This window comes from Petaurus breviceps, unplaced genomic scaffold, assembly GCF_028583685.1.
Source record: "Petaurus breviceps papuanus isolate PSGF00001 unplaced genomic scaffold, PetGlider_PUasm1.0 90994, whole genome shotgun sequence".
Taxonomy (NCBI): Eukaryota; Metazoa; Chordata; class Mammalia; order Diprotodontia; family Petauridae; genus Petaurus; species Petaurus breviceps.
Genome location: NW_027187393.1, coordinates 1,007,158 through 1,030,873, shown reverse-complemented (window position 1 = coordinate 1,030,873; position 23,716 = coordinate 1,007,158). Strand labels below are relative to the sequence as shown.

The following is a 23,716-nucleotide window of genomic DNA, read 5'->3' as shown; positions in this document are numbered from 1 at the left end:
AGACACATAGAAGGAGCGAGAGGAGAGAGAGAGGGGAGACAGAAGAGAGACAAGACAGAGGAAGGGAAAGAGATGGAGAGAAGGAAGACAGAGAAAGAAGCAGAGAGGGAGAGGAAGGGAGGGAGAAAGACAGAGAGACAGGGAGAGACAGAGACAGAGAGAGACAGAGAAAGAGAGCAAGAGGAAGAGAGGCAGAGAGGGAGACAGACAGATAGATGGAAGGCCAAGAGACAGACAGACACAGTGAGTATGCAGGCTGTTTCCAAGGCCAGGCTAGAATAAATAAAGTGGTCTTAGGGCCAACAATTCCATGGGGTAGCAATTCCCAGGTCTTGCCACGGTCCCAAGAGCACAAAACATGCTGCAGGGTGGGCTCCCTCCCTCTGTTGGGGTAGTCACAGAATTTTGGGGCTGATAGTGTATAGGACACTGAACACAAGAGGTGGATCTGCACCTATAGAACACAACACTGACCCAGCCTATTTGAGCAGGAAGGGAGCTTAGAACTTAGAACATGGAATGTCAAGGCTGGGAGGGACCTGAAAAATTACCTGGTCCAACTCCCTGGTTTTACAGGAGACTTGAAGAGGGAGTAGGGAGAGGGAGTGACTTGCCTAGGACCACCTTGAATCACTTGGTGAATTAGCTCAGTTTCCCATGAGGACCAGAGGAATTAGGGGCTGCTCCAAAAAAAAACATTCTCTCACAGAAAAGGCTAGGTTAGGAGTGGGGAGGGGCAGAGAGGAGGCTTGGTGTCTGTGGTGACTGAGCCCTTGAAGGTCATCCTTTCTGTATGTGTGTTACTGATGGGAGCAGGTAAATGATGTGGAAAGTACTGAATGGGGGGGTGCCTATCGTAGTAATTCTACCCTTCCCCAGTTTCCTAAGGTAAAATCTATGAGAAGGCCCCCTCTGGAACTCATAATAGCCTAGATTTAAACTTGGAAGAGAAATCAGAGGTCATCTAGGTCAACCCTCTCATTTTACAGATGAGGAAACCAAGGCCCAAGGAGGATAAAGGTTTGGCCAAAGGACACCCAACTATTAAGTGTCAGAGTCAGAATTTGAATACAGGACCTTTGACCCCTGAGCCAATGCTGTTTCTGTACCATTGCTCTCTGTGTGTATTGGTCTCACTGTGTGCCCAGCTCCTCATGCAGGTCAGCCATTGGAGAGGTTCCTTCCAACTGTGGATCTGCAATCCGACATTCCTCTTCCATTCAAATTTCTGAGCTTTTCACCCCAGTGCCCCAGCCCATGGGCCAGCTGGCTCACTGTGTATCCACCAGATACAGGAGGCTACCTGCCCCTGGGAAGCTTTGGACTGGGGGAGTGGATAAGAATGTGGTCCCTGGATGCCAGGTCTGAGTCTCCTCCCCAGCAGGCCTACACTCATTCTCCTTTCCTACACTTGGAACCCCTGCTCTTGCCCTTCTCAAAGACCTGAGTCTCTGCCCTCCCTCCCTCTTCTCCCTAATGATGAATGTAAGAGGAGCAAGGGCAAGGACCCATCTAACTCTGTGAGGCTCTGGTAAAGGAGCCCCTTCAGGCACCTGGATCTGTCAGAGGTGACACCCCCTCCCCACTTCTGTCCCTCCAATACCAACCAGCATCTCTACAGAGGGGAGGTCATGGGCAGCTAGGCTGAGATGGCTGAGGGGGGAGCCTGGGGACAGCTGCGTGGGGAGCTAACACAGCTCATCTCAATAGAAGCCTTGGCTTATTTTTATTACTAATAATAGGTATTTGTGTTTGTAGCTACAGCACCTAGCACAGGGTCTGGCATGTTTGTTGCTGTTCAGTTGTTTTAATCATGTCCGACTCTTCCTGACCCCTTTTGGGGTTTTCTTGGCAGAGATACTGGAGTGGTTTGTAATTTCCTTCTCCAGCTCATATACAGGTGAGGAAACTGAGGCAAACAGGCTTAAGTGACTTGCCCAGGGTCACACAACTAGTGAATGTCTGCGGCCAGATTTGAATTCAGGTCTCTCCGACTCCAGGCCTGGCACTCTATCTGCTGTCTGGTACACAGCTGGTATTTAATAAATGCTCACTTATTGCTGGACAGTGGGAGTGGTATCCAGCCTCCTGACTTTGGCTTGTCCTAGAATTCAAATCTGCCCACTCTCCCAGACACCTGCCAGAGTACTTTGTGTGCCTCTCTCTAACCCATGTATGGGGGATTATAGTGTATGGCAGTTACTTGTGTGGTTGTATTATCTGCTAAGGAGACTACGTGAGCTCCATGAGGTGGAGGCAGGTCCTTGTCAAGAGAAGAGGGTTCTGTAAGCTGGGGTCACTTCAGGAAGGGCTTAGAGGGGCCTGACCTTCCTGGTATCACAGCAGGAAGCTGTGCTTAGAACCCTGGCCTAAGAGCTGGATGGCCTGGCGCTGAATCCTGGCTCTACTGTTTCCTAAAGGTGTGGCAGGGGGCAAGGCCCCTATCTTCTCCAGGCCTCAGTTTCCTAATCTGTAAAACGAGGGGAATGAACCAGATGACCTGAGATGGTCCAGGTCAGAGGGGCAGGAAGAAGGAAACATAGTCTGGTAGTCAAGGAGACCTTGGATCAGTACTTGGTTCTATGGCTAATTTCCTGGGGGATCTGGGACAAGCCAGGTCCCTTCTATGGGCCTCAGTTTCCTCACCAGTAGATAAAGGGAGTCAGACTCTTCCAGCTGGGACATTTGATGTTTCTGTGACTGCTTTTATACTGAGCCAAAATCTAACTCTCAGTAATTTCACCCCACTGGTTACCAGTTCAGTCTTTAGAAAAAGCTGCCTTCATCCTAGAAGCCCACTCTGCTCAGAACACCACAAGTGTCCCTGCATCCTCAGCCCTTCCCATCCTTGCTCTCCACCTATCCCTGCCCCTCCCCAATCCCTCCCCTTATCCCTGTCCCTTTACCCCCTTCCAGCCCTGCCCCTTTCTCCCCCTTCCAGCCCTGCCCCTTTCTCCCCCTTCCAGCCCTGCCCCTTTCTCTCCCTTCCAGCCCAGCCCCTTTCCCCTCTCCCCATTCCTGCCCCCTTCCCCTCCCTCCATCCCTGCCCCCTTCCCCTCCCGCCATCCCTGTCCCCTTCCCCTCCCCCCGGCCCAGCCTCACCACTGCCCTTCTCAGTGCTGTGCTCTGTTATGTGGTCTCCCTGGTGAACCCACTCCCCATTGCACTTGAAGTAGATCTGGGTGGCAGGGCTGGCCTTGCATGTGAGTGTCACTGGCTTGTTCTTGACGATGTAGACATCCTCAGGTTCCACCAGGAAATGGGGTAACAGGTCAGGGTTAGCTCCGGGTACTGGGTTGGCCACAGTGGCACTCTGCTGGGCACCTGTGAGGCAAAGGGAAGGGATGAGAGGTCTAGAAATGAGCCAAGACACAACATGGCATCCTGGGCCTCTGGTGGGGTGTCCTGTCCTAGGGTCTGCCCCCTCAGACAGACCCCACCCTGGTAAGAGGCATGGTTACAGGATTTAGAACTGTAAGAGGCCAAATGGGTAAACTGAGGTCTGGAGAGAAATGACTTGTCCTAGGTTACAGAATAAGTAAGAGACTGAGATGGGAGAATGGTTTTAAAATAAAGTTTTACTAGGAGTGAAAAGTTACAAGAGAGAGTACTATGAATGGTACAATCAAGACCTGAAAGGCTGTTCTCTTGCTTAACCCTCAGATTGCTGGTGGGACCAGACATGGAGCTCCCCCCACAACTGCCTCCCCTGAATATCTACATGTCTTCACTGGCTCCTCCCACACAAAAGGTAAATCACAGCCATTCAGGAGTCTTTGCCGTCTTTTGGTCTCATCTCCACAAATTTCCAATAAAATGGTCACCCAGCTTCTGGGGGAATCCCTGGCGGTCCTCAACCCATACCAGGCCAGACCCTCCTACTTCCAGAGAATTCTGACTCGGAGAACACCCCCAGTTCTGTTATGGAATTGGTTCTTATACTGAGCTGCAATGGGCTTCCCTCCCCTCCCCCCCACACACTGCTGTCCCCAGTTCTGCCCTCCAAGGCAAGTTGTGCTTTGGCAGGGCAAGGCTACAATGAGAAATGGGTGGAACCTCCTAAGACATCTTGCTCAACCTGTAGCTAACAGGAGTCCCTTCTATGACATTTCTGCTTGAAGGCTTCTACTTGAACCCTTTTTTTTTGGAGGGGGGAAGGTAGGGCAATTGGGGTTAAGTAACTTGCCCAAGGTCACACAGGCAGTAAGTGTGTCAAGTGTCTGAGGCTGGATTTGAACTCAGGTCCTCCTGATTCCAGGGCCACTGCTCTATTCACTGTGCCACCTAGCTGCCCCAACTAGAACCCTTCTGATGAGAAGGAACCTATAACCTCTGGGGATGGCCCTTCAAATACTTGAAGACAGCTTCCATGTCCCTCCCTCTGGAGTCTTTTCTTCTCTTCATGCCAAACAACTTCTCCCTCATCTCTTTTCCCTATTCTCTTGTCTCTCTCTTCTCTGGGTCTCTCTCCCCTTCATTTGACCTCCCTTTGGCAGTTGGGATCATTCATGCAAATTCCTGAGCATACGGACAGCCAGAGACTAGGGAAAAGGCAGCAACTCTGCCTCTTAACCAGGCTTGACACTTGGACAAATCTAAACAGAGGCATTTTTAACCCTGACTCAACCCTGTCCTCTAATCTTGACCAAATTTGATAGATCCATCCTCTCTCCCCATCTCACCCAATTCTGGTTTCTGAAAGTACCCTCCAAGTCCAACCCCAGGGGAACCTTCCACCTGCCTTCTAACCCCAGTCTGACGTCTTCCCATCCTCCAGTTCCAACCCACCCTCCAGTCCATACCTGCTGCTCACCTGTCCAACTCACCCTCCACTTTTCAACCCTGGCTCAACTTTGTGTTGAATTTCAATCCTGCCCCAATACTGCTCTCTTTCCGCTTTGTCCTGACCATGTCCCCATCTAGTCCACTGCCTCCAGATTTAGAAAGGTTGGGGTCTTGGTGAGCGGGAAGGGGGGAAGAGAGAGAAAGCAAAAGGATTTGGAGGTGGTACCGGGGACTGGTAAGAGCCCTGGGGGCTGGGCCTCAGGAGGCTTGAATTCTAGCCTTGGTCCTGCCACTTTTCACTGCCTGACTTCGGGCACATCCCTATGCCTCTCTCAGCCTCAGTCTTCTTGTCTTTAAATGAATGGGTGGGATTTCATGATTTCTATGGGTCTCTCCAGCCCTGAAAGCCTCTGATTCTAAGGCAGCAGAGAAGCTGGAAAGGTCCTAATGGACCCGGGGGACTCCAACTTAGTAGAATCTGGAGCATGTTTCTAGTCTGGACCCATCCACTGGTGTCCCTCTCAGTTCCTGTCTCTCCTCAGTGACCAGGGAGTGTGAGTGGAGGAAATGCTTAGCCCTCATTTCCTCTTCCCCCTATTCTCCCCCAACAGGGAGCTGTGCTTTGGCGGGGTGGATGCTTCAGGGGCCAACTCAGCTCAGCCACAGTCCCTTTTCCTGATTCCCGAGTCTCCCTCCCAGGGACTCCTTCACTCCTACCCTGCAGCTCCAATGCTCTGTGCACCCCAGGATCCTCAAGAACCCATTTCCTGGGCATGAACTGAGACTCTGACTTCCTGCTCCTATATCCTTGTCTGGGGCTGGAGTTGCTCAGGAACGGGGAGGCGTTAGGAGTTCTAGCACCCAAAGCTAGTCGAGAGCATTCAGGGAGGAAGAAGAAAAGGCTCTAAGGGGCCCAGAGCAGACTTGCTTGCATAACTTGAGATGTGCCATGGCTGGTGGACATCCCTGGGCCAGCTCTGAGCCCTGCTGCTCCAGCTCTGTCCAGGCACCAGGGACAGGGGGTGGGGTAGGTACACAGGCTTCCTTAGCCTTCCTCCCCGGCACCTCTCTTGGCCCATCCATTACCACACCAAGCACTGCTAGCGTCAGGCTCCTGCTGAACCCGCCACAATCTCTCATGTCTGCATTTAACTGCTAATGAAAAATAAATGTTCCGTGACCAATGAGGGGCACAGCTCACTTCTCTGGGGGCTGCATCACGCCAAGCCACGCCATGCTGTCACCGCCGCTGCCTCCTTCTGCTCTAGCTGGAAGCCCCAGGGGACGTCTGTACTTTCCCTCCTGGGCAGCCCACACTGCCAAGGGCACCCAAGAGAAGCCCTACAGCCAGGGTGAGGGTGACTGCCCTGTGGGTGCTCACTGCTCTAAACTCTAAAATGGGGCCAATATCCCCCTTTCCTTTCCCTCCCGGGTCTGGTTTAAGGATCAATATCTGAATAATCTTTCTCACACACAGATTTAATCAAGTAACTAGTCAGCTCAGAAATCTTTAGTGATCCCTTTTAGTCTACTGAGAAAAATTCAGACTCTTCTGTTTGGCATTCAAGGCCCTTCACAGTCTGATGCCCCAACTTTCCATCTCTATTTCATATGACTCCCATGCCTTCTGTACTCCAATTAGAATGGACAGTTCTTTGAGCTCTGAACATGCCCTGGGATTTCTTGCCTTTTCTCCTTCTGCCCCCCCTCTACCTGGTGTGTCCTTCCTTCCTCTTCCCTTTTGCCTAGTGAATTCATAACCATCTGTTAAAAGCCCAGTTCAGATGTGGCTTCTTCCAGGGAACCTTCTCCCTTCCAATCTCTGGGGTGTGTGTGCCTAGCAGCGGGCTGTCTGGATACATTTTAGTCACTTAGGAGAATTCCAAACTCTTTCCCAGAAAGGTTGGACCAATTCACAGTTCCACCAACAGAGTCCCTGTCTTTCTACAACATTGACTACCCTGATTTTTTGGTCATCTTTGCCAATTTTCAGGGTGTGAAGTGAAACTGAGTTGTCTTGGATTTGAATGTCTCTTTTTCCCCCCAAAATAAATTTTTATTGATGTCATTTTGGTTTTTTTTTACATCATCAAAATTTCTGCCAGTATCTATTCTCTCCCCTTTCTGGAATACCATCTCATATAACAGAATTTCTCTTGTTATTAGAGATTTGAATGAAAAAACATTTATTAAGCATTTTAAAAATAAATGCTTATCAATAGTACTCATTTATTAAGTATTTACCACGTGCCAGGTATTATGATAAGTGCTGGGGGTACAAATGCAAACAAGAAAGAATCCCTAATGGAGGGAGGCAGAACATGGCAGGGGGCTAGGAAGTGGGGGACGAGGTACATAAGAAACCCCTGTGAGGATGTTGTTTAGAAATGTCTGGAAAGTAACAGAAGTCTACTATCAGAGCCAGGATCCTAGGAATATGGTCCAGTTCTGGAGGGAGGGGGATAAAGGGTGTGGATGGTAGTCAGTATGGTTTGGAAATGTCTGGGAAGTGAGGAGGAGACCTGGTTTCAGGCGGGACTGAAAGGTCACCCATCAGAGCTAGAGTCCCAGGGGTAGAATCCAAGTTCCAGAGAAAGATGGTCAGAGTACAGGCAGCATGGTCTGGAAATGGGGAATGACAAGGAGCCTGGCTCTGGGCCAGATAAGGCAAAAGATCAGCTATCAGGGACCAGATCTGGCGCAGTCTTTGCTTGAATTTCACATACCATTTCATATGAACTTCTAAGATGCACCTGTCAGGTAACATTGTGTTTGGGTCTTCTCCTACTTGGCTGTGAGCTCCGAGAGGAACAGGATTGCTTCTTACCCAAACCTCGAATACACAGCACAACTCTCTCTCTGAATATAGTATCCCATTCAAATCAATACGCTTTTTAAGAGCAGCTTCTATGCATAAAGGCGCAGCACAGAGCGCTGGGTCAGGAGTCAAAAAGACTCATCTTTCTGAGTTCAAATCTGACCTCAAGACACTTTGTGTGACCCTGGGCAAGCTACTTAACCCTGTTTGTCACAGTTTCCTCATCTATAAAATGATTTGGAAAAGGAAATGATAAACCACTCCAATATCTTTGTCTTTTTATTTTTTCTGGAGGGAGGAAAAGTGACTTGTCGGGGTTAAGTGACTTGCCCAAGGTCACACAGCTAGTAAAGTGTCAAGTGTCTGAGGCCACATTTGAACTCAGATCCTCCTGACTCTGGGCCGGTGCTCTATTCACTGCACCACCTAGCTGTCCCTCTAATATCTTTCCCAAGAAAACCCCAAATAAGATCATGAAGAGTCAGGCATAACTGAAAAACAGCTACTATGCAGAAGGTACTGTATTAGGTACTAGTAGTACAAAGCCAAAAATGAAGCCACCTCTGCCCTTGAGGAACTTACACTCTATTAGGAAATAAAACATACAGAACAGATAAAAAAACCAAAATAATTTGAGGAAGAAAAACTCACTAACACCAGGGACGTGGCAGATCAGGGAAGGCTTCCTGTAGGAGGTGGAATGTTAGAAGGAGGTGCTTCATAAATGTTTCTTAAATTAAGAAAAGGATGTGAAAGTGCCACTGACACTTGTGGGATTGGGAATAGCATTATTAGCCAGTCAATACACACAGATTTACGCTGCACATAACAATATGGTGTTCACATCTCGAGGTCTAAAATTGCAATGAATTTCAGTAAATATAAAGCCACTACTGTCTATAAGGCAGTGCTAAGGATACAGACCCTTCTGTCAAAGTTGAATCTCTAAGGCATTTAAATAGGATGGAAGACATGCACAAATCATTGATACAAGGGAGAGCAAGGGGAGAGTGAAGGAGACCAGGCAATGGCCATGAGAAATCTGAGCAGGCAGAGGAGAAGCAGGGAAGGCTTCATGGAGGTGGAAGCACAGGAGTTGGGCCTTGAAGGGAGGGACTTCATCATTTGGAGAAGTGTTCCCCCCTCTGCTCCAGAGGCTTCTCCAGACTGCCAATGAAATCCATGACAAACACAAAAAGGGTAAGAATCCCTGGTCTAGGCCAATCTCCTTATTTTACAGGGGAAAACTAATGCCCAGAGAAGACAAAAAAGTTGTCTAAGGTCATACAGCAATTAGGGTGAGGTCAGGATTCAAAACCAGGCAATAGGATGACAGGATGATAGATTAGGGTTGGGAAGGATATTAGAAGGTACTGAATGCAGCCCCATTTTAAAGATGAGAAAACTGAGGACCAGGGGGTTAAATGACTTGGCCAAGGTCACACAGGCAGTAAATGGCATAACCAGAATGTGAACCCAAGTCCCTTGCCTCCAAATCTATCGCTCTTTCCATCCCCAATGAAACCTCCCAAACATAGGCCTAGAGCTCAGACAGAGGTCAAGGCTGGACTTGGGAGTTCTCTGCAGAAAGATAAACTTTGGAGTCACATAAGTGGATGAGATCTCTGTGAATGGAATAAAATGTAGAGAGGGAAGAGAGTCAAGGGATAAGATCCCTGGAATTGTGATCTCCCCAGAGCAAGTCAAATCTGCCCACAAGGGACCATGACTCTTCTCTTCCAGCTCCTGGCACTTGCAGGTGGCAGGGTCTCACCTCCCCTTCCATGGACTGGTGAATGGCTGCACTTCTAGGTATGTGGAAACAAGAGTCTACGTGTGAGCCCTCAGCTTCAGGCTGACCCTCCTGCCTCCATCATGGGCAGAGGAGCTAAGTCATCAAGGCTACTAGGGAGAACTGGGGGATAAGCATGACCCTTCACTCCCAACTGCCGCGGGCCATATGAGGCACCCTGAAATAGCATCAGGCGGTTTTTGTTATTGTTCTGGTCCTGTGATTTCATCAGCATAAAGAACTATCAGCCAGCAAACACCCTCCAGGAACCCAGATCTACAACTGCTATAAAGCACTGCATCCTAGAGAATTGCCTGGGGGCACTGAGAGACAAAGTGGGCAAATCAGCCCAAAGTCACCTGGTGAGTATGTTTCTAAGGCAGAACTTGAACCAAGGTCTTCCTGACCATCTCTGTAAGCACATGGCCATTCTCATCATGCACTTTAGGAATCTTCCTTTTTTGTTACTCATTGGCTCATTTACTTATTGGAGGCAAATGAGGTTAGGTGACTTGCCCAGGGTCATACTGCTAGTAAGTATATGAGTCTGAATTTGAACTCAGGCCCTCCTGACTCCAGGGCTGCTGCTCTATCCACTGCACCACCTAGCTGCCCCTAGGAATCTTTTTCCAAACCATGATTGGCTCCCTCATAAAGCAATTTCAGTTACAAGGGATTCATTAAGGAGGCACCACTGAGTAAGGGACACAAGGGCTCAAAGGAGATGGATGACAGCTGGAGTGTTCAGAGGAGGCAGAGCATAGACTGGTCTTTGAAGGATGGGTAGAATTTGGAGGCAGAAAGAGGTTAGCGCCCCTCAAGGCTGTGAAGAAGGCAGAGCTTATCTGTATATCCTCTAGTGGTGAGCAAAGTTCTGTGTATGCAGTGGATGCTTAATAAATGTTTGCTGAAAACTGCAGAGGGGAGAGTTCCTACCTAAACAAATCAAGCAGGGGCAGCCAGGATGGCTGGGACATATAAAGCAGGTCTTAGCTGAGGATCACCAAAGTGATCAGGGTGGAATCCTGGGGGTGGTTGGCTCACAGAGCTGGGCTCTGGCATTGGGAATGGACTTGGGCCAAGTAAGGAGGGACTGAGGAATGGAGGGGGGCCCAGGGAAAAAGCTGGAGTTTCTAAAACCCAGAAACATCCTGGAGAAAGTCAAGCTTGAATCAGGTAACTACCCCATTAACCGTGAGATGATGATGATGTTTTAGGAAAACACTCCATGAAACAACTAGCACTATTCTAAAAAAGTCCCTAAACTGTCCAGATGACCTTGTGTCAGTCACAGCACTACTAGTTATACACCCCAAGGAGGTCAGAGTCAAAAGGAAAGACTTCATAAATGTAAAAATATTTATAGCAGCATTTTCTGTAGTAGAAAAACACTAGAAGGAAAGTGGGTGACTATTGATTGGGGAATGGCTGACAAGAGAGAGAGACAGAGACACACACACACAGAGAAGAGAGACAGAGACAGAAAGAGAGAGAGAGAAGAGAGACAGACAGAAAGAGACAGAGAGACACAGAGAGAGACATACAGAGAGATAGAGAGACAGAGACACAGAGATAGAAAGCACACTAGAATGTACTGTAAATAAGGGTTGCAAAGTGATTTACATGCATTATCTCAGCTTATCCTCAAAATAACCTTGTGAGATAGGTACCATTATTCTCCCCATTTTACTGATGAACAGACTGAGGCTGGGAGAGGTAAAGTAACCTGTTCAGGGTTTCCTAGCCAGTAAATCTCTGAAGTAGCTGAAGTGGGTTTTCCTGACCCCAAGTCCAACATGCAATCCAATAATGGTTCATCCAGAGCAAAGAAAACGACCAGTAGAACAGTTCATGCTGGGAATTCTTAACCTTTTTCTGTATCTTGGACCCCTTTGGCAACCTGGTGAAACCTAAGCACTCCCTTCTCAGAGTGATGTTTTTAAATAGGATTTAAATACACAGAATTACAAAAGAAACCTATTATATTGAAATATAGTTATCACAATGTTGGGGGAAAAAAACCCAGAACAAAACAAGTTCAAGGACTCCAGGTTAAAAAATACAATGGTCACAGTAATGTCAAGGAAAAAATATTAAATATTACTTCAGAACTCTGATCAGAAGAGCCACTTCAGTCCCCCTAGTGAAGTGAGATTCCTTTCTTGACAGAGAGGTGGTGGGCTACAGGCAAGGAGTGTGGCATACATTTTCAGGCATGACCAATGTGTTGATATGTTTGTCTTGACTATACATACTTGTGATAAGGGACCATTTTATGGGGGCGGGGAGGACTGGGAAGAGCTGATGTTAAAAACAAAAAAAAAGTGCTATAGGGGATAGGACACTGGACTTGGAATCAAGAAGATCTGAGTTTAAATCCTGCTTCAGATACTTAGTGGCTATTATATGGGCAGGTCACTTAGCTCCTCCATGGCTCTTCATCTGTAAAATGAAGAGGATGGATTCAGTGATCTCTCTGACCTCTTCTACCTCAGTGACTCAATGATCCTATAATTCATACAATCTTTCTAGTGAACTGAGTGTAAATTATGTTCATGACTGCATGGACGAGGGATGGAGGGAAAAGAAGAGTCCCCCAGCAGCAGGGGAAGGTCCTTCTGCACCTAAAGCTCTCTCGTTTTTTCCTGACCATGTCTGAGATCCGTGGGGGTGTCCGAGAGGAGCCCTCAGTCACGGAGCAGTGAGGGGCCTGGCTCTGGGCCGGCTTTCTCCTGGATCCCTCCTTCCCTGGTGCCCTCTAGTCTGCAGCCCGTTTGCTTAGGCTCCTAGAGTTGTGTCCACCCCCTTCCCCAACCACTCAGTTTCCATGGTTACTCGCCTGTGACGGTGTCATAGGACCCAGCAACATCTCCAAGAGCAGGGGAAAGTCATTCTCTCTCCTGGAGTGTGACTGTCTCTGTGCTCACCCTGACAAGCCACCCAATCATGGTAATGCGCATGTGCGTGTGCGCACACATACACACACACACAGAGGCTCACATCCACACCCACACCTACTTGAACTGACACATGCTTTCCAACTTACTCTGATACCAACATCTCAACACACTCACACACAATGATAGCGACCTGTACCCGCACAGCCATGACTAACGCACACAGCAGACAATACATATGTGGGTATCTACAATCCAATTTACTCACAGGGTGGGATGCACACACATTCATAACCACCCCACATATGGGCACCACCACATCCATGTATAGACGTGTATATGGATGAACACACAAGCACACAGGAAATAATTGTAGTTCAAAGGCAGTGGGTACCTGACACCCTCTGGGCCGGAGATGGAAACACCAGCCTATAAAGGGGAGCCCGACACACAGACAGGCTAAGTGGTACATGCCTGGATCTGTGGACCTGCCAACAAAGGGAGGTGGGGCTCCTTGTCCCACAGTTCTTCCTCACCAGGACAGTTGCCTATCATCCTTGATCCAGCAGGGAAAGGTCATGGGACTCTGGGCAGGGGAGAGGGGAAGACACTGGGCAGAAGGGACAGTGGGGGAAGGAAGGGCCTTAGCCCCCCAACGGGCTGGCCTCTTTTCGGGCCAGAGAAACAGTTAATAAAGCGAAGCCCTAAATAAGCATTTGATTAGCAAACGATAAAATAGCTATTGTGTCCCTGGATTAAGCTGTAATTGTTGCTGATAATTGGCTGGTTAGAATTTAATAAGCTGCAATTAAGTGGAATGGAATCCGGAGTAATTATGGTTCCTCACAACCCACAGTGAGCAGGGGAGAAGGGCCTCCTTCCTGTTCTGGAGTCTTGGTTTGCTAAATACCCTGTTTCCCTGCTCTTCAGACTGGATGGAGAGCCTAGTTGGGGGGGAGGACTCAGAGTGTGTACAGCTCCCAAGGGCTGCTGGGAGTCCACAGGGACCAAGCTACTCCCACGACCCAGGTCCAAGTCCAGCTCTGGGAGGCTGCAGGACCTGAGCTGGATCCCCGCTGGATCAGTGCCAAGCCCCAGATCCGCAGGATGTGATGCCCTGCACCAGAATGAAGGAGATAGAGAAGGCTGATTCCACGTGGCTTCCCCGGAGGACCCTGGCAGCAGGAGACAAAGGGGGAGGGGCACTCAGGAAGGCTGGGAGGGTCTGTGGCCAAGGGCTGATACAAAGAAGCGAGAGGAGGGTTAGCTGTAATTGGGAGGGAAGAATAGCTGAACTAGGAGGAGGAGGAGGCAGGGGCTGAGACTTGAAGGGACCAGTCCACATGCTTACACACATACTCAGACAAATGCTGCATTTTACATCCAAACACACTGGACAGATTGAAGGAAAAATGCAGGGCAGTGTGAGGGCAATCCTCATGCTGGGAAGAGGGGCCTCTCGGTGGTCAGTGTCTGGCCCAGTCCTCACACTTCCTACTTTCTCCCTGAGTGCTCTACAGACCCCCATCCTCTGTATCCTGGTCACGTCCTAGCCCACCGGCCTCAGGTGCTGCCGCAGCCTCTGACTGGGGATAATAAACGGCCTCCAGGAGCTTCGTTTATAGTCCCATCAGCATTTTTACAACGTAGCTGGCAATTAATTTAATTAAAAGCCCTGTCCTGGACATAGAGACATTTCATATCCCACTGGCTCAACAACAGCCCCCTGTCACAGCTGCTGTGGACCCAGCACAGCCTAGATCTTCCAGGGGGCTGGAACCTCGGGAGCTGTCCCTGAGAGGTCCTAGGGCCCGGGGGGAGGGGCTGGAGGGTGGGCAAGTACAAGCCACAAAAACGGAACCTGCCATCTCCCAGGCACTCCCCTCAAACAAGAGATCTGAGGCACACAGCATTTATAGTTGGAAGAAACAGACCTTTGAGCCAGGAAATCTTAAAGCACTTTTCTTCATAACATGGGATTGGGGTGGGGAGTCACAGGGTGAGGCTAACTGTCCCCATTTTACAGAAGAGAAAACTGAGTTGTGATATAATGGACAAGTGAGAGTTTTAGAGAGAATAAATCACTTTAAAGACATAAGTTGATGTTCCTCAGTAATAAAACTTCTAACGATTAGAGCTGTTCAAAAAGTGGACGGGTGCCTCGGTAGTGGGGCCTTCCAGGAGAGGCTGGATGACCACTTGTCAGAGATACTACAGAAAGTCTCCTTGTTCAGGTACGGGTTGGACCGAATGCCCTCTGAGGTCCCTTCTGATGTTGAGAGGCTCTGATTTTACAGAGGAAGAAACTGAGGCCTGGGGAGGGGGAGGAGCTTGTACAAGGTCACAGCAGCAAGTTAGTGCTGCAGTCAAGATGATAAACTAACACTGTGCACACCGTGAGCTTGGTATGCACACATGTGTGCCCCCACACACGTATTCCTCACCACTCCCACAGAAACCTTGTCTCTGTGGCTAAAACCCAAGCTATGTGTGTGACCTTGATCAGCAAATGTCATTGATCCCTGCAGGGAATACAAGTCCCTGAAAAGGCTAGGCTCACAAAAACTGAGACACACCCTCCCCCACCTTATATTACATGTGAACACTGGATCACACCCACAGACACCAACACAGCTACACTCATTCACAGATCATCACACCCCTACACAATCCTCACACAGTCACTGTCATACACATACAGGAACCACGGACACACAAAGCCACATGTACACACAGAGCTATAAACTGTTACACACAAGAAACAGACATATTAAGTCACCCAGAGGTGTGTTGCCATACACACAATCAAAGACAAACACACTTGGTCATACTGTCACACTGTGATAGTAATGGCAATTAAAGATTCCCCTGTATTGGCTAGGTTTTCAAATTGATTGTGTTAAAACCCAGAGTTTGTTAATCCCACCTGTGGGATGGACTTGTTGATGTGAAAAGAAAGTCCTGAACTGGGAGGAGCTGGTGACGTAGATTTGGAGAGACAAGAGAGAGGCAGAAGAACTTTTTTGGAAGCAGCACCTTGTGGAGGCTGAGAGAGAGACTGAGAGAATTGCTGTTTTGCCACTTTGACTCGCCCTGGACTTTTGAGACCTGCCCCCCGGAGCTGCCAAGGACTGAGGAGACATGGCTATTTTGCCGGTACTTTGTCTGTTTTGATGTTGTTTTGCCAGATTTATCCACTGGTAAAAGACAGAAGAAGTCCTGGAACCTGGCTGTTCGCTAAGAAGCCCTGAGACTGTCCTGCAGACAGAGAGTGAATACTGTCCACTGGTGAAGGACAGTGCTGTTGTTGCAGGGGTCTGGAGACTGTCCTGCAGACAGAATGAATACTGTCCACTGGTGAAGGACAGTGCTGTTGTTGCAGGGGTCTGGGAACCTTTCTGTTGGTTCAGAAGCCCTGAAGAAGGATTTTCTTGTTGTATGTTTACAGAAATCCTGGGAGAGGGCTTTGCTAATGTTTTCAGGGGTTCTAGGACTGTTCTACATACAGAGGATGAATTAATGAAGGGACTGGCAATGTATCTTGTGGCCTTGCTAAGCCTTGTCTCCCCAGGAACTAAGATTGCTGAGAACTTGCCTCGTGTCAAGATGAAGAAAAGACCTCCATTTGGGTATTAAGTGCTGTGTTTAAACTTGATGTAACTCTGGGGTAGATTCAATTGAGATCCAGGGGTCTTTTGACCTTTTTGTGCTCTGTGATTGACAAATGAAGGTATAGCCTAGGGGTGGAGAAGTATTTAGACCAGGGACTTTGTAATTGATTGAATGATTGGAAGGTCCTGGGGTGGGGTAGTCCTTGGAGATTATTTAATCACATTTAGTAAATGCTGTATTTGGAATGATGTCATGTTTTGATCTTCTCTGTTCTTGGTTGGTCACTGAATAAAATGGAGAGCACCTATGCTGGTATTTTGAACCTTGGGAAGTTGCCTTTCCTTGGCATTACATTACACACACCCAGGTAGGAACAGACACGTCTGTGGACATAACAGACACTAATAAGATACGTGCTCACACACATCCATCACTCAACATGCATTATGTAAGTCGACAATACTAAAACTGGTCCTGCCCGCAAGCATCTTAAATCACATCAGGGTAAAACAACACACACAGAAATAAGTCAATACGACATATACACAACGTCGTTACAAACTAGCAGGAGGGCCCCAGGGACTCCCCGGATCAGAAAGGTCTCCTCCAGGAGGTGATGCTCGAGTTGAGTCTGTGATTAGTGTAACACAAAGACACAAATGATCATCATCACACACGCTCCCACACAGACATCCCTATACAGGGAGACACACAAAGTTACAGCCAATCCATCCATAAGCATTTATTAAATGCCTACTGTGTGCCAGGGACTGGGTTAGGTGTAGGGGATACACAGAAAAAAATGAAACTAACCCTGCCCTCAAGAAGCTTCTATTCTATCCCCATGTGCACATCTACAGAGGGGCTCACCCTGTTCTACTGGCTCAGGCTAAGGATTCGAGAATTCTATCCACTGAGTCATTAGCTGCCCCATATGAACATGGCGAATCCCACTTTTGACCATTTTTTCTTTTTCTTTTTTGTTGGGTCTGAGATGCTTTGCAGGACATGCTGTGTTCAGTGAAGGTCTCCACCCTACCTCCAGCCCCCAGGAGAAGGAGAAAACACCCTCCTAGCCTACACCTTGCTAGAGCTAAGAACGCACTTAGAACGATGGCTTCCACAGCTTGGTGCTGGAAGCCCTCCTTAGGGTTCTCTCTCTGTCAGGTGATTCATTTGGGAGAGTCTCTTGTCCCAGATGGGAGCTTAGGGAGTGGGCCTTTTCCCCTGATTCTACCACAAGGCCCAGAACAGGAGGGTCTGTGAAGAACTCAAGGAGAATTTGTGGCCAGCAGGGAAACAAAGCAGCCTTGGCATGCTGGAGTACACCCTGTGCTGGGAGCACAAAACATCAGGCAATTCATTTCCCACTCCTGGAACTATTTCCTGATTTTTAAAGAAAGAGGACTGAAGAAAAGGGAGGGAGAAAGAAGGTGTCACTGTGTGATCTGGAGCAGATCATTCTGGGCTTCAAGTCTGCCTCCCCTGAAGATAGGGAGGGGGACTGTGCAAGATGATCTCTTAGGGCTTTTCCAGTTTTATGTCAATTAACTGTAATCTGACAAACAGTAATTAAGCAATTATCATATTGAGGGCACCATCTGAGGCGATGGAGACACAAAGACAATCACTGCCTTCAAGGAGTTTACATTCTAATGGCAGGGGGGAGCACATCATATATACAACTAAGCTTAGTATGAGAAAAAATGGAGAAGGTAAGAGGAGTAACTGGGGTCAATGGAGAAGATGAAGGAAGGTTTCATGGAGAAGCTGAGAGCCGTGAAGGCTTGATAAGGATTCTGAGCCAGAGAGATGAGAAAGGGAGAAACTCCAGGAAGGAAGTATGGCTTGTTTCAATGGATGGAGATGGGAGAAAAAGGGCTAGATTATTACTAGTTATGGCTGGAACATAAGAGTGTATGAAAGGCGAGTGAAATAAGGCTGAAAAGGTAGGTGGGAGACAATCTGTGAAGGGCCTTAAATGCCAGCCTATGAAGCCTATATTATTCTGGCACTAGCATGGTGGATAGAGAGGAAAGGGAAGAGAATGGAAGCAGGGAGACTAATTAAGAGGCTTCTACAGGTAAAGGGTGATGAAGGCCTGAACGAGGTGGTGACCCAGTGAATGGAAAGGAGATGGAGTCAAAAATGGGAAGGAGAACTGACAAGACTTAGCAATTGATTGGCTATTGATAAGATAACTCCAAGATGATTGGGTGTGATAGTAGTATTCTGGGCAGAAGTAGAGAAATTTGGAAGGCCAAGCTTAGGGGAGACTAATGCAGGTTGGCAAAGCACATCAGACAGATCATCTCATTTGATCTTCACAACAGCTCTGTGAGACAGGTGCTATTAATGTCTCTATTTTACATATAAGGAAACTGAGGCAGAAAGAGATTAAGAATCTCTCTTAAAGGGGTGGCTAGGTGGTGCAGTGAATAGAGCACCAGCCCTGGAGTTAAGAGGACCTGAGTTCAAATCCAGCCTCAGACACTTAACACTTACTAGTCATGTGACTTTGGGCAAGTCACTTAACCCCAACTGCCCATCCAAAAAGCAAAAAAAAAAAAAAAAAGATTCTCTCTTAAGAGATCAAGACACTCAATCTTCCTGGTTTTAAGTCCAATAACTGTCCACCAAGTCATTAGCTGCCTCATATGAATATGGTGAATTCTACTTCTGACCACTTTCTTCCTTTTTTGTTGGATTTGAGATGCTTTGCAGGACATGCTGGAAGAGACACTCAGCAGGCAGCTGACGGTGCATTTGGTGTACAGGAGGGAGATTAGGGCTGGATGTACAGAAAGATGTAGTGCAGGAAAGGGCATATGGAAGGCCCTGGGTTCTTATCTCAGTCTTGTGACGTTAGACAAATCAGTTCCACTCCCTGGGGAAGTAACTTCTCATTAGTATAATTAGAAGGTTGAGTCTACGAGATGGCTGGATCCTTGGACCTCCCTACTCCTCTCCTCTGAAGTCCTCACTGTTCTTTAAGACCCAGCTCAGATGGCACCGCCTTCAGGAACCACTCCTGATATTGTGATGTTGCCCAGGGGTAGGGTTGATGGAGAATAGGATGTTCACATAGCTGTTCCCCTGCCATCTTCCCTGGGCCACTCTGAAGGGAGAGAACCTCTTTCCCCTACATTTGAGGAAGTGGCGAATGGGCTGGATGTGTCTCTTGGTCACAGGCAAGGCACTGAACAGACCATGGACACTTTTCCTCTCTGCAGTCAGACACATAGAGAGCTCAGTGGTAAGAACCCTGAATTTGGATTCGAAGGTCCAAATTCTGGATCTGACATTTACTAGCTGTGGGTATTTGGGCAAATCACTTTTACCTTGCTAAGCTTCAGTTTTCTTATCTTTTAAATAGTCATAAAAAAGTCATAAAAGACTTGAAAAAGCAATCTCTACCAGGTGCCTCTGCTTCCTCCCTTCTCATTCTCTTCTGCAGTCTGGTTTCCGATCTCATCATTCAACTGAAACTGCCCTCCCAAAGTTATCAACTATCTCTTGTCAAATCTAATGACTTTTTCCTCAATCCACATCCTTCTTAACCTCTCTGCAGCATGTGACACTGTTAATCACCTTCTTCTACTGGATATTCTCTCCTCTCTGGGTTTTCACGACACTCATCTTTATTGGTTCTCCTACCTGCCTGACCACTCCTCAGTCTCATTTGCTAGAGTTTCATCCTTTGTCACATCCTCTGTGTGTATGCCCCAAGGTTCAGGAAGACTTGAGTTCAAATCCTACCTCTGACACTTAATAGCTGTATGACTCAGGACAAATCACTTAAGCGCTCTCCACTTCAGGTTCCTTATCTACAGAATGAGGCTATTTATAGAAACTTTCTCACAGGTTGTTGTGAAGATTGTATGTTTCTTTGTAAATCTTGAAGCAATCCTACTTCTTTCCTTCTCACTGAGTGAGGGAGGGAATTTGGAACTCAACATTTAAAAAAAAATGAATGTTGGGGAGGTTAGGTAGCAGAGTGAATAGAGCACCGGCCCTGGAGTCAGGAGGACCTGAGTTCAAATCCGGCCTCAGACATTTAACACACACACACACACACACACACACACACACACACACACACTAGCCGTGTAACCTTGGGCAGGTCACTTAACCCCAAATACCCTACCTTCCCCCTTCCAAAGAGCAAAAAATAAAAATAAAAAAAGAATGTTAAAAATAACTTTAAAAAAAATTAAAAAGTACTATACAGATGCTAGCTATTATTATGTAGATTATTACATCACACACATACACATATCCCTAGTCTCTCACCACCTTCAACTACCTATTGGTCATGTTAAACTGGATTTCCCACAGGCATCTCAAACTCAACACATTCAAAACAGAACTCATTAGTCTGCCCCACCCCACCAACCAAAACTTTCTATTCTTGTTGAAGGTACCGTCATTCTCCCAATTTCCCAAGTGTCTTCAACTCCTCACTCTTCATTTTACTTATTCAATCAGTTGTCAAATCTTGTCATTTCTACTTTCATAACATCTCTCACTTCTGATCTCTCCTCTCCACCCACACAGCCACCACCCTAATTCGAGCCTCATTCCCTTTTTCCAGGTTTATTGCAAGAGATTCCTAATTGGTCTTCCTGCCTCAAGACTCTCCCCATACCTATCTATTCCCTACAGAGCTTTCAAAGTAACGTTCCTAAAGCAGTGGTCTGACCATGTCATATCCTTCCCCATCCCAGCTCTCCTCTTCACTCAATAAACTCCAGGGGCTCCCTATTACCTCATATAAAATAAAACTCTTCTGAAAATGCTATCCACATCCAGAGAAAGAACCATGGAGTCTGAATGCAGATCGAAGCAGGCTATTTTCTTTCTCTTTCTTTCTCGTGGTTTTCCCCTTTTGTTCTGTTTTTTCTTTTACAACGTGACTAATGTGGAAATATGTTTTATATGATTGTACACGTATAGCCTGTATCAGATTGCTTGCTGTCTTGGGGAGGGCAAGGGGAAAGGAGAGAGGGAGAAAAAAAATTGGAACTCAAAATCTTAGAAAAATCAATGTTGAAAACTATCTTTACATGTAATTGGAAAAAATAAAATGCTATTAAGTGGGAAAAAAAAACTCTTCTGTTTAACAATTAAGGCCCTTCACAACCTGGGCCCTTCCTATCTTTCTAGTCTTCCCAATTTACTCCCTACCACACAACATGCAGCTCAATGATACCAGCCTTTGTTGCTGTGTAACTCTCTCACCTCCTTGCCTTTGCACTGACCGCTCCCCCTCCCTGCCTGGAATGCTCTCTCTCTTTATCTCTGCCTCTTGACATCACCGGTTCCTTTCAACCCTCAGCTCCAACAGCATCTGCGGGAGGCCTTCCCAGACCTTTTAGTCACTTGGGCCTTCCTCTCTAAGGTCACTTTCTTTCTACTCTGTATCTTGCATCTACTTATTTACCTGTAATTTTCCCACTGGTATGTAAGCTGGAGGACAAGAGCTACTTGGGATTTTTTCCCTTATGGCCTTTCTTTGTACCCATGGCACTTAGCACATCATCTTCCACAAAGTGTTTAATGAATGCTTGTCTGAGGAAATGCTCAAAAATCTTAAAGCTTTTGAGCTATCACTGCTATTCTTGGACTTGTGACAGACCGACAGGAAAGGCAGGCAGGAATCATGATCCCCATTTTGTGGATGAGGAAGTTAAGGCTGAATAGATGAAGCTGGTCCAGGTTCACACGTGTAGGCTGAATAGGTGTAATGAAATGGGCACCAGACTTGGGGTCAGAAGATCCAGTTCTGAGTGCCAGTTCTTATACTTTCAGGCTGTGAGACCCTGGATAAATCACTTAACCTGCTTAGTTTCCTGAGACTCAATTTCCTCACCTGTTAAACGAAAATAATACTATTTGTGCTCCCTTTCCCACTCCCTTGTTTTAAGTGAGATGTTTTGTAAATGTTAATTTTCTTTCTTTCTTTATAAATCTTAAAGCCTACAGAAATGTAAGTGATAACCATTATGACTCTGGTCAAAGTCTCTTTCTGAGACTCAGTTTTCTCCTCTGTAAAATAAGAGCCATAATGCGTAAACCTCTTACCTTAAGGGGTTGTTGTGAGGGTCATATGAGAAATGGACAGAAAAGGCTTAGTGAATCTTAAAGAGCTACAGAAAAGCCAGAGTTGGTGGCTAAGTCTCCTGACCCAGGCTTTCACCACACAGACTACCCACCTCCACTGGCCCTTCTTCCTTGCTAATGCACCCCTCCCTTCATTTCCAGAGCTCCCAAAACAAACTGGCTGGAGGCTCAAGGGAACCCTGCCTTACGTTAAGTGGCCCGTAATTAAATTGCTAGCCCAGAGCCCCTGTCCCTGGGCAGCATTAACGCCTCTTCTCGTCATTATTCCCAATAAGTCACTGCTTCTGAATTAAGGGGTAGCTGGATCCCTATGGGGAAAGGGGAAGGCTGGAATGTGTATGCATATGTGTATGTGTGCATATGGAAAAGACAAGTCCTCTTTATCACCCATGCAAGGCCAGTCTATGCCTATTTTCTCTGATAACCTTCTGCCGGCACTGGTGCTGGGAGAGAGCTCCTGTAAGTGAAGTATCCATGGGTGATGACTGCCAGGTATCAGCACTGGGCAACCCTGGGGGTCAGTTAGAAGGCAGTGGGTAGAGAGCGATGTCTCTGTCCTCCATCCTAGCGTGTGTTCTCCCGTCCAGGCAGGATTGGCTGACTTGCACCCAGTAGCCCCTCGACTATGGCTATAGCTCTGAAGTTTCCCTCATGGCCCAGCCCCTGACGAGGCAGTAATTAGCCCTCACCCCATTTTAATTACCCGCTGTCCAAATAATTACCAGCTTGTTTATTTCCCTCAATGGCAGGGGCACTTTTTAGCTGGTATTGATTTCATGTTTTCTTGGTTTGTTCATTATCTCTCCAGCCCCTGTTTAATGGGCCCCAAGGTGGAGGGGGTGAGTGGAGGGAGGAAAGAAGAAAGGAAGGCAGATTAGGAGTAGGTAGGACAGAAAAAAAGGAGGAAGAGAAAGTAAGGGAAGAAAGGAAAATGAAGGCAGGGGAAGGAGGAAGGACAAAGACTATAAAGAGCTCATCAGGTGCCTCATTTACTGTGTGATTTGGGCAAATCATTTCCCCTCTCTGAAACTCAGTTTCCTTCTCTGTACAATTAGGAAAGGGTTAGATTAGAATCTCTAATTCTAAATCTTCTAAATCATCCAGCTTCTATACGGTAAGGTCTAAAGCTCCTTCTGACTCTAATATTCTGTGTTCTGAGGTCCCCTTCAGCTCCATTTCCATGATTCTAAGACAATTCATTTCTCTGTGCCACAGTTTCCTCATCTGTACAATAAAGGAGTCTCTAAGCTTCCTCCTTCCAATTCTGATATATTTATATAAGAAAGAAGAGAGAAGGCAAGAGGGTATGTGTGTGAACTGAGGTTTCTGTAGCCAGAAGTCCTGGAAGGGCTAGGCCTGCTGGGATTCTCCTTCCATGGTCACAGATTCTGGAATCCCACAGGCCTTGTGTTGAGGGAAAGAAATAGGTTGAGGAGGAGGAAGTACAATGTCCAGAGAAGAGGCCCCAGGAATATGCTATCAGAGGGCAGCCCTTCTCTGGGGCTCAGCTCTTAGCCATTGTGACCCCTATGCCCCTACCAGACAAGGATCTCTTTAACACTGGGCTCAGTATAGGTGGTTCAGACAGCATGCATGCATGCATCCATGTATGTATGAATATATTTCTATATATGGGTAGAACTGTGTGTGTGTGTGTGTGTGTGTGTGTGTGTGTGTGTGTGTGTGTGT

The 23,716-nt window shown here is 47.3% G+C and overlaps 1 protein-coding gene across 1 annotated transcript in view; it reads right to left on the bottom strand.

The window, feature by feature from the left end:
* UNC5A (unc-5 netrin receptor A) overlaps window positions 1-23,716 on the bottom strand; it is a 108,416-nt gene that overhangs the window by 31,103 nt on the left and 53,597 nt on the right. Inside the window, exon 2 of the mRNA XM_069077487.1 lies at window positions 3,103-3,324. Within this exon, the coding sequence (XP_068933588.1) occupies window positions 3,103-3,324 (222 nt within the window). The remainder of the gene's footprint in view (window positions 1-3,102; window positions 3,325-23,716) is intronic.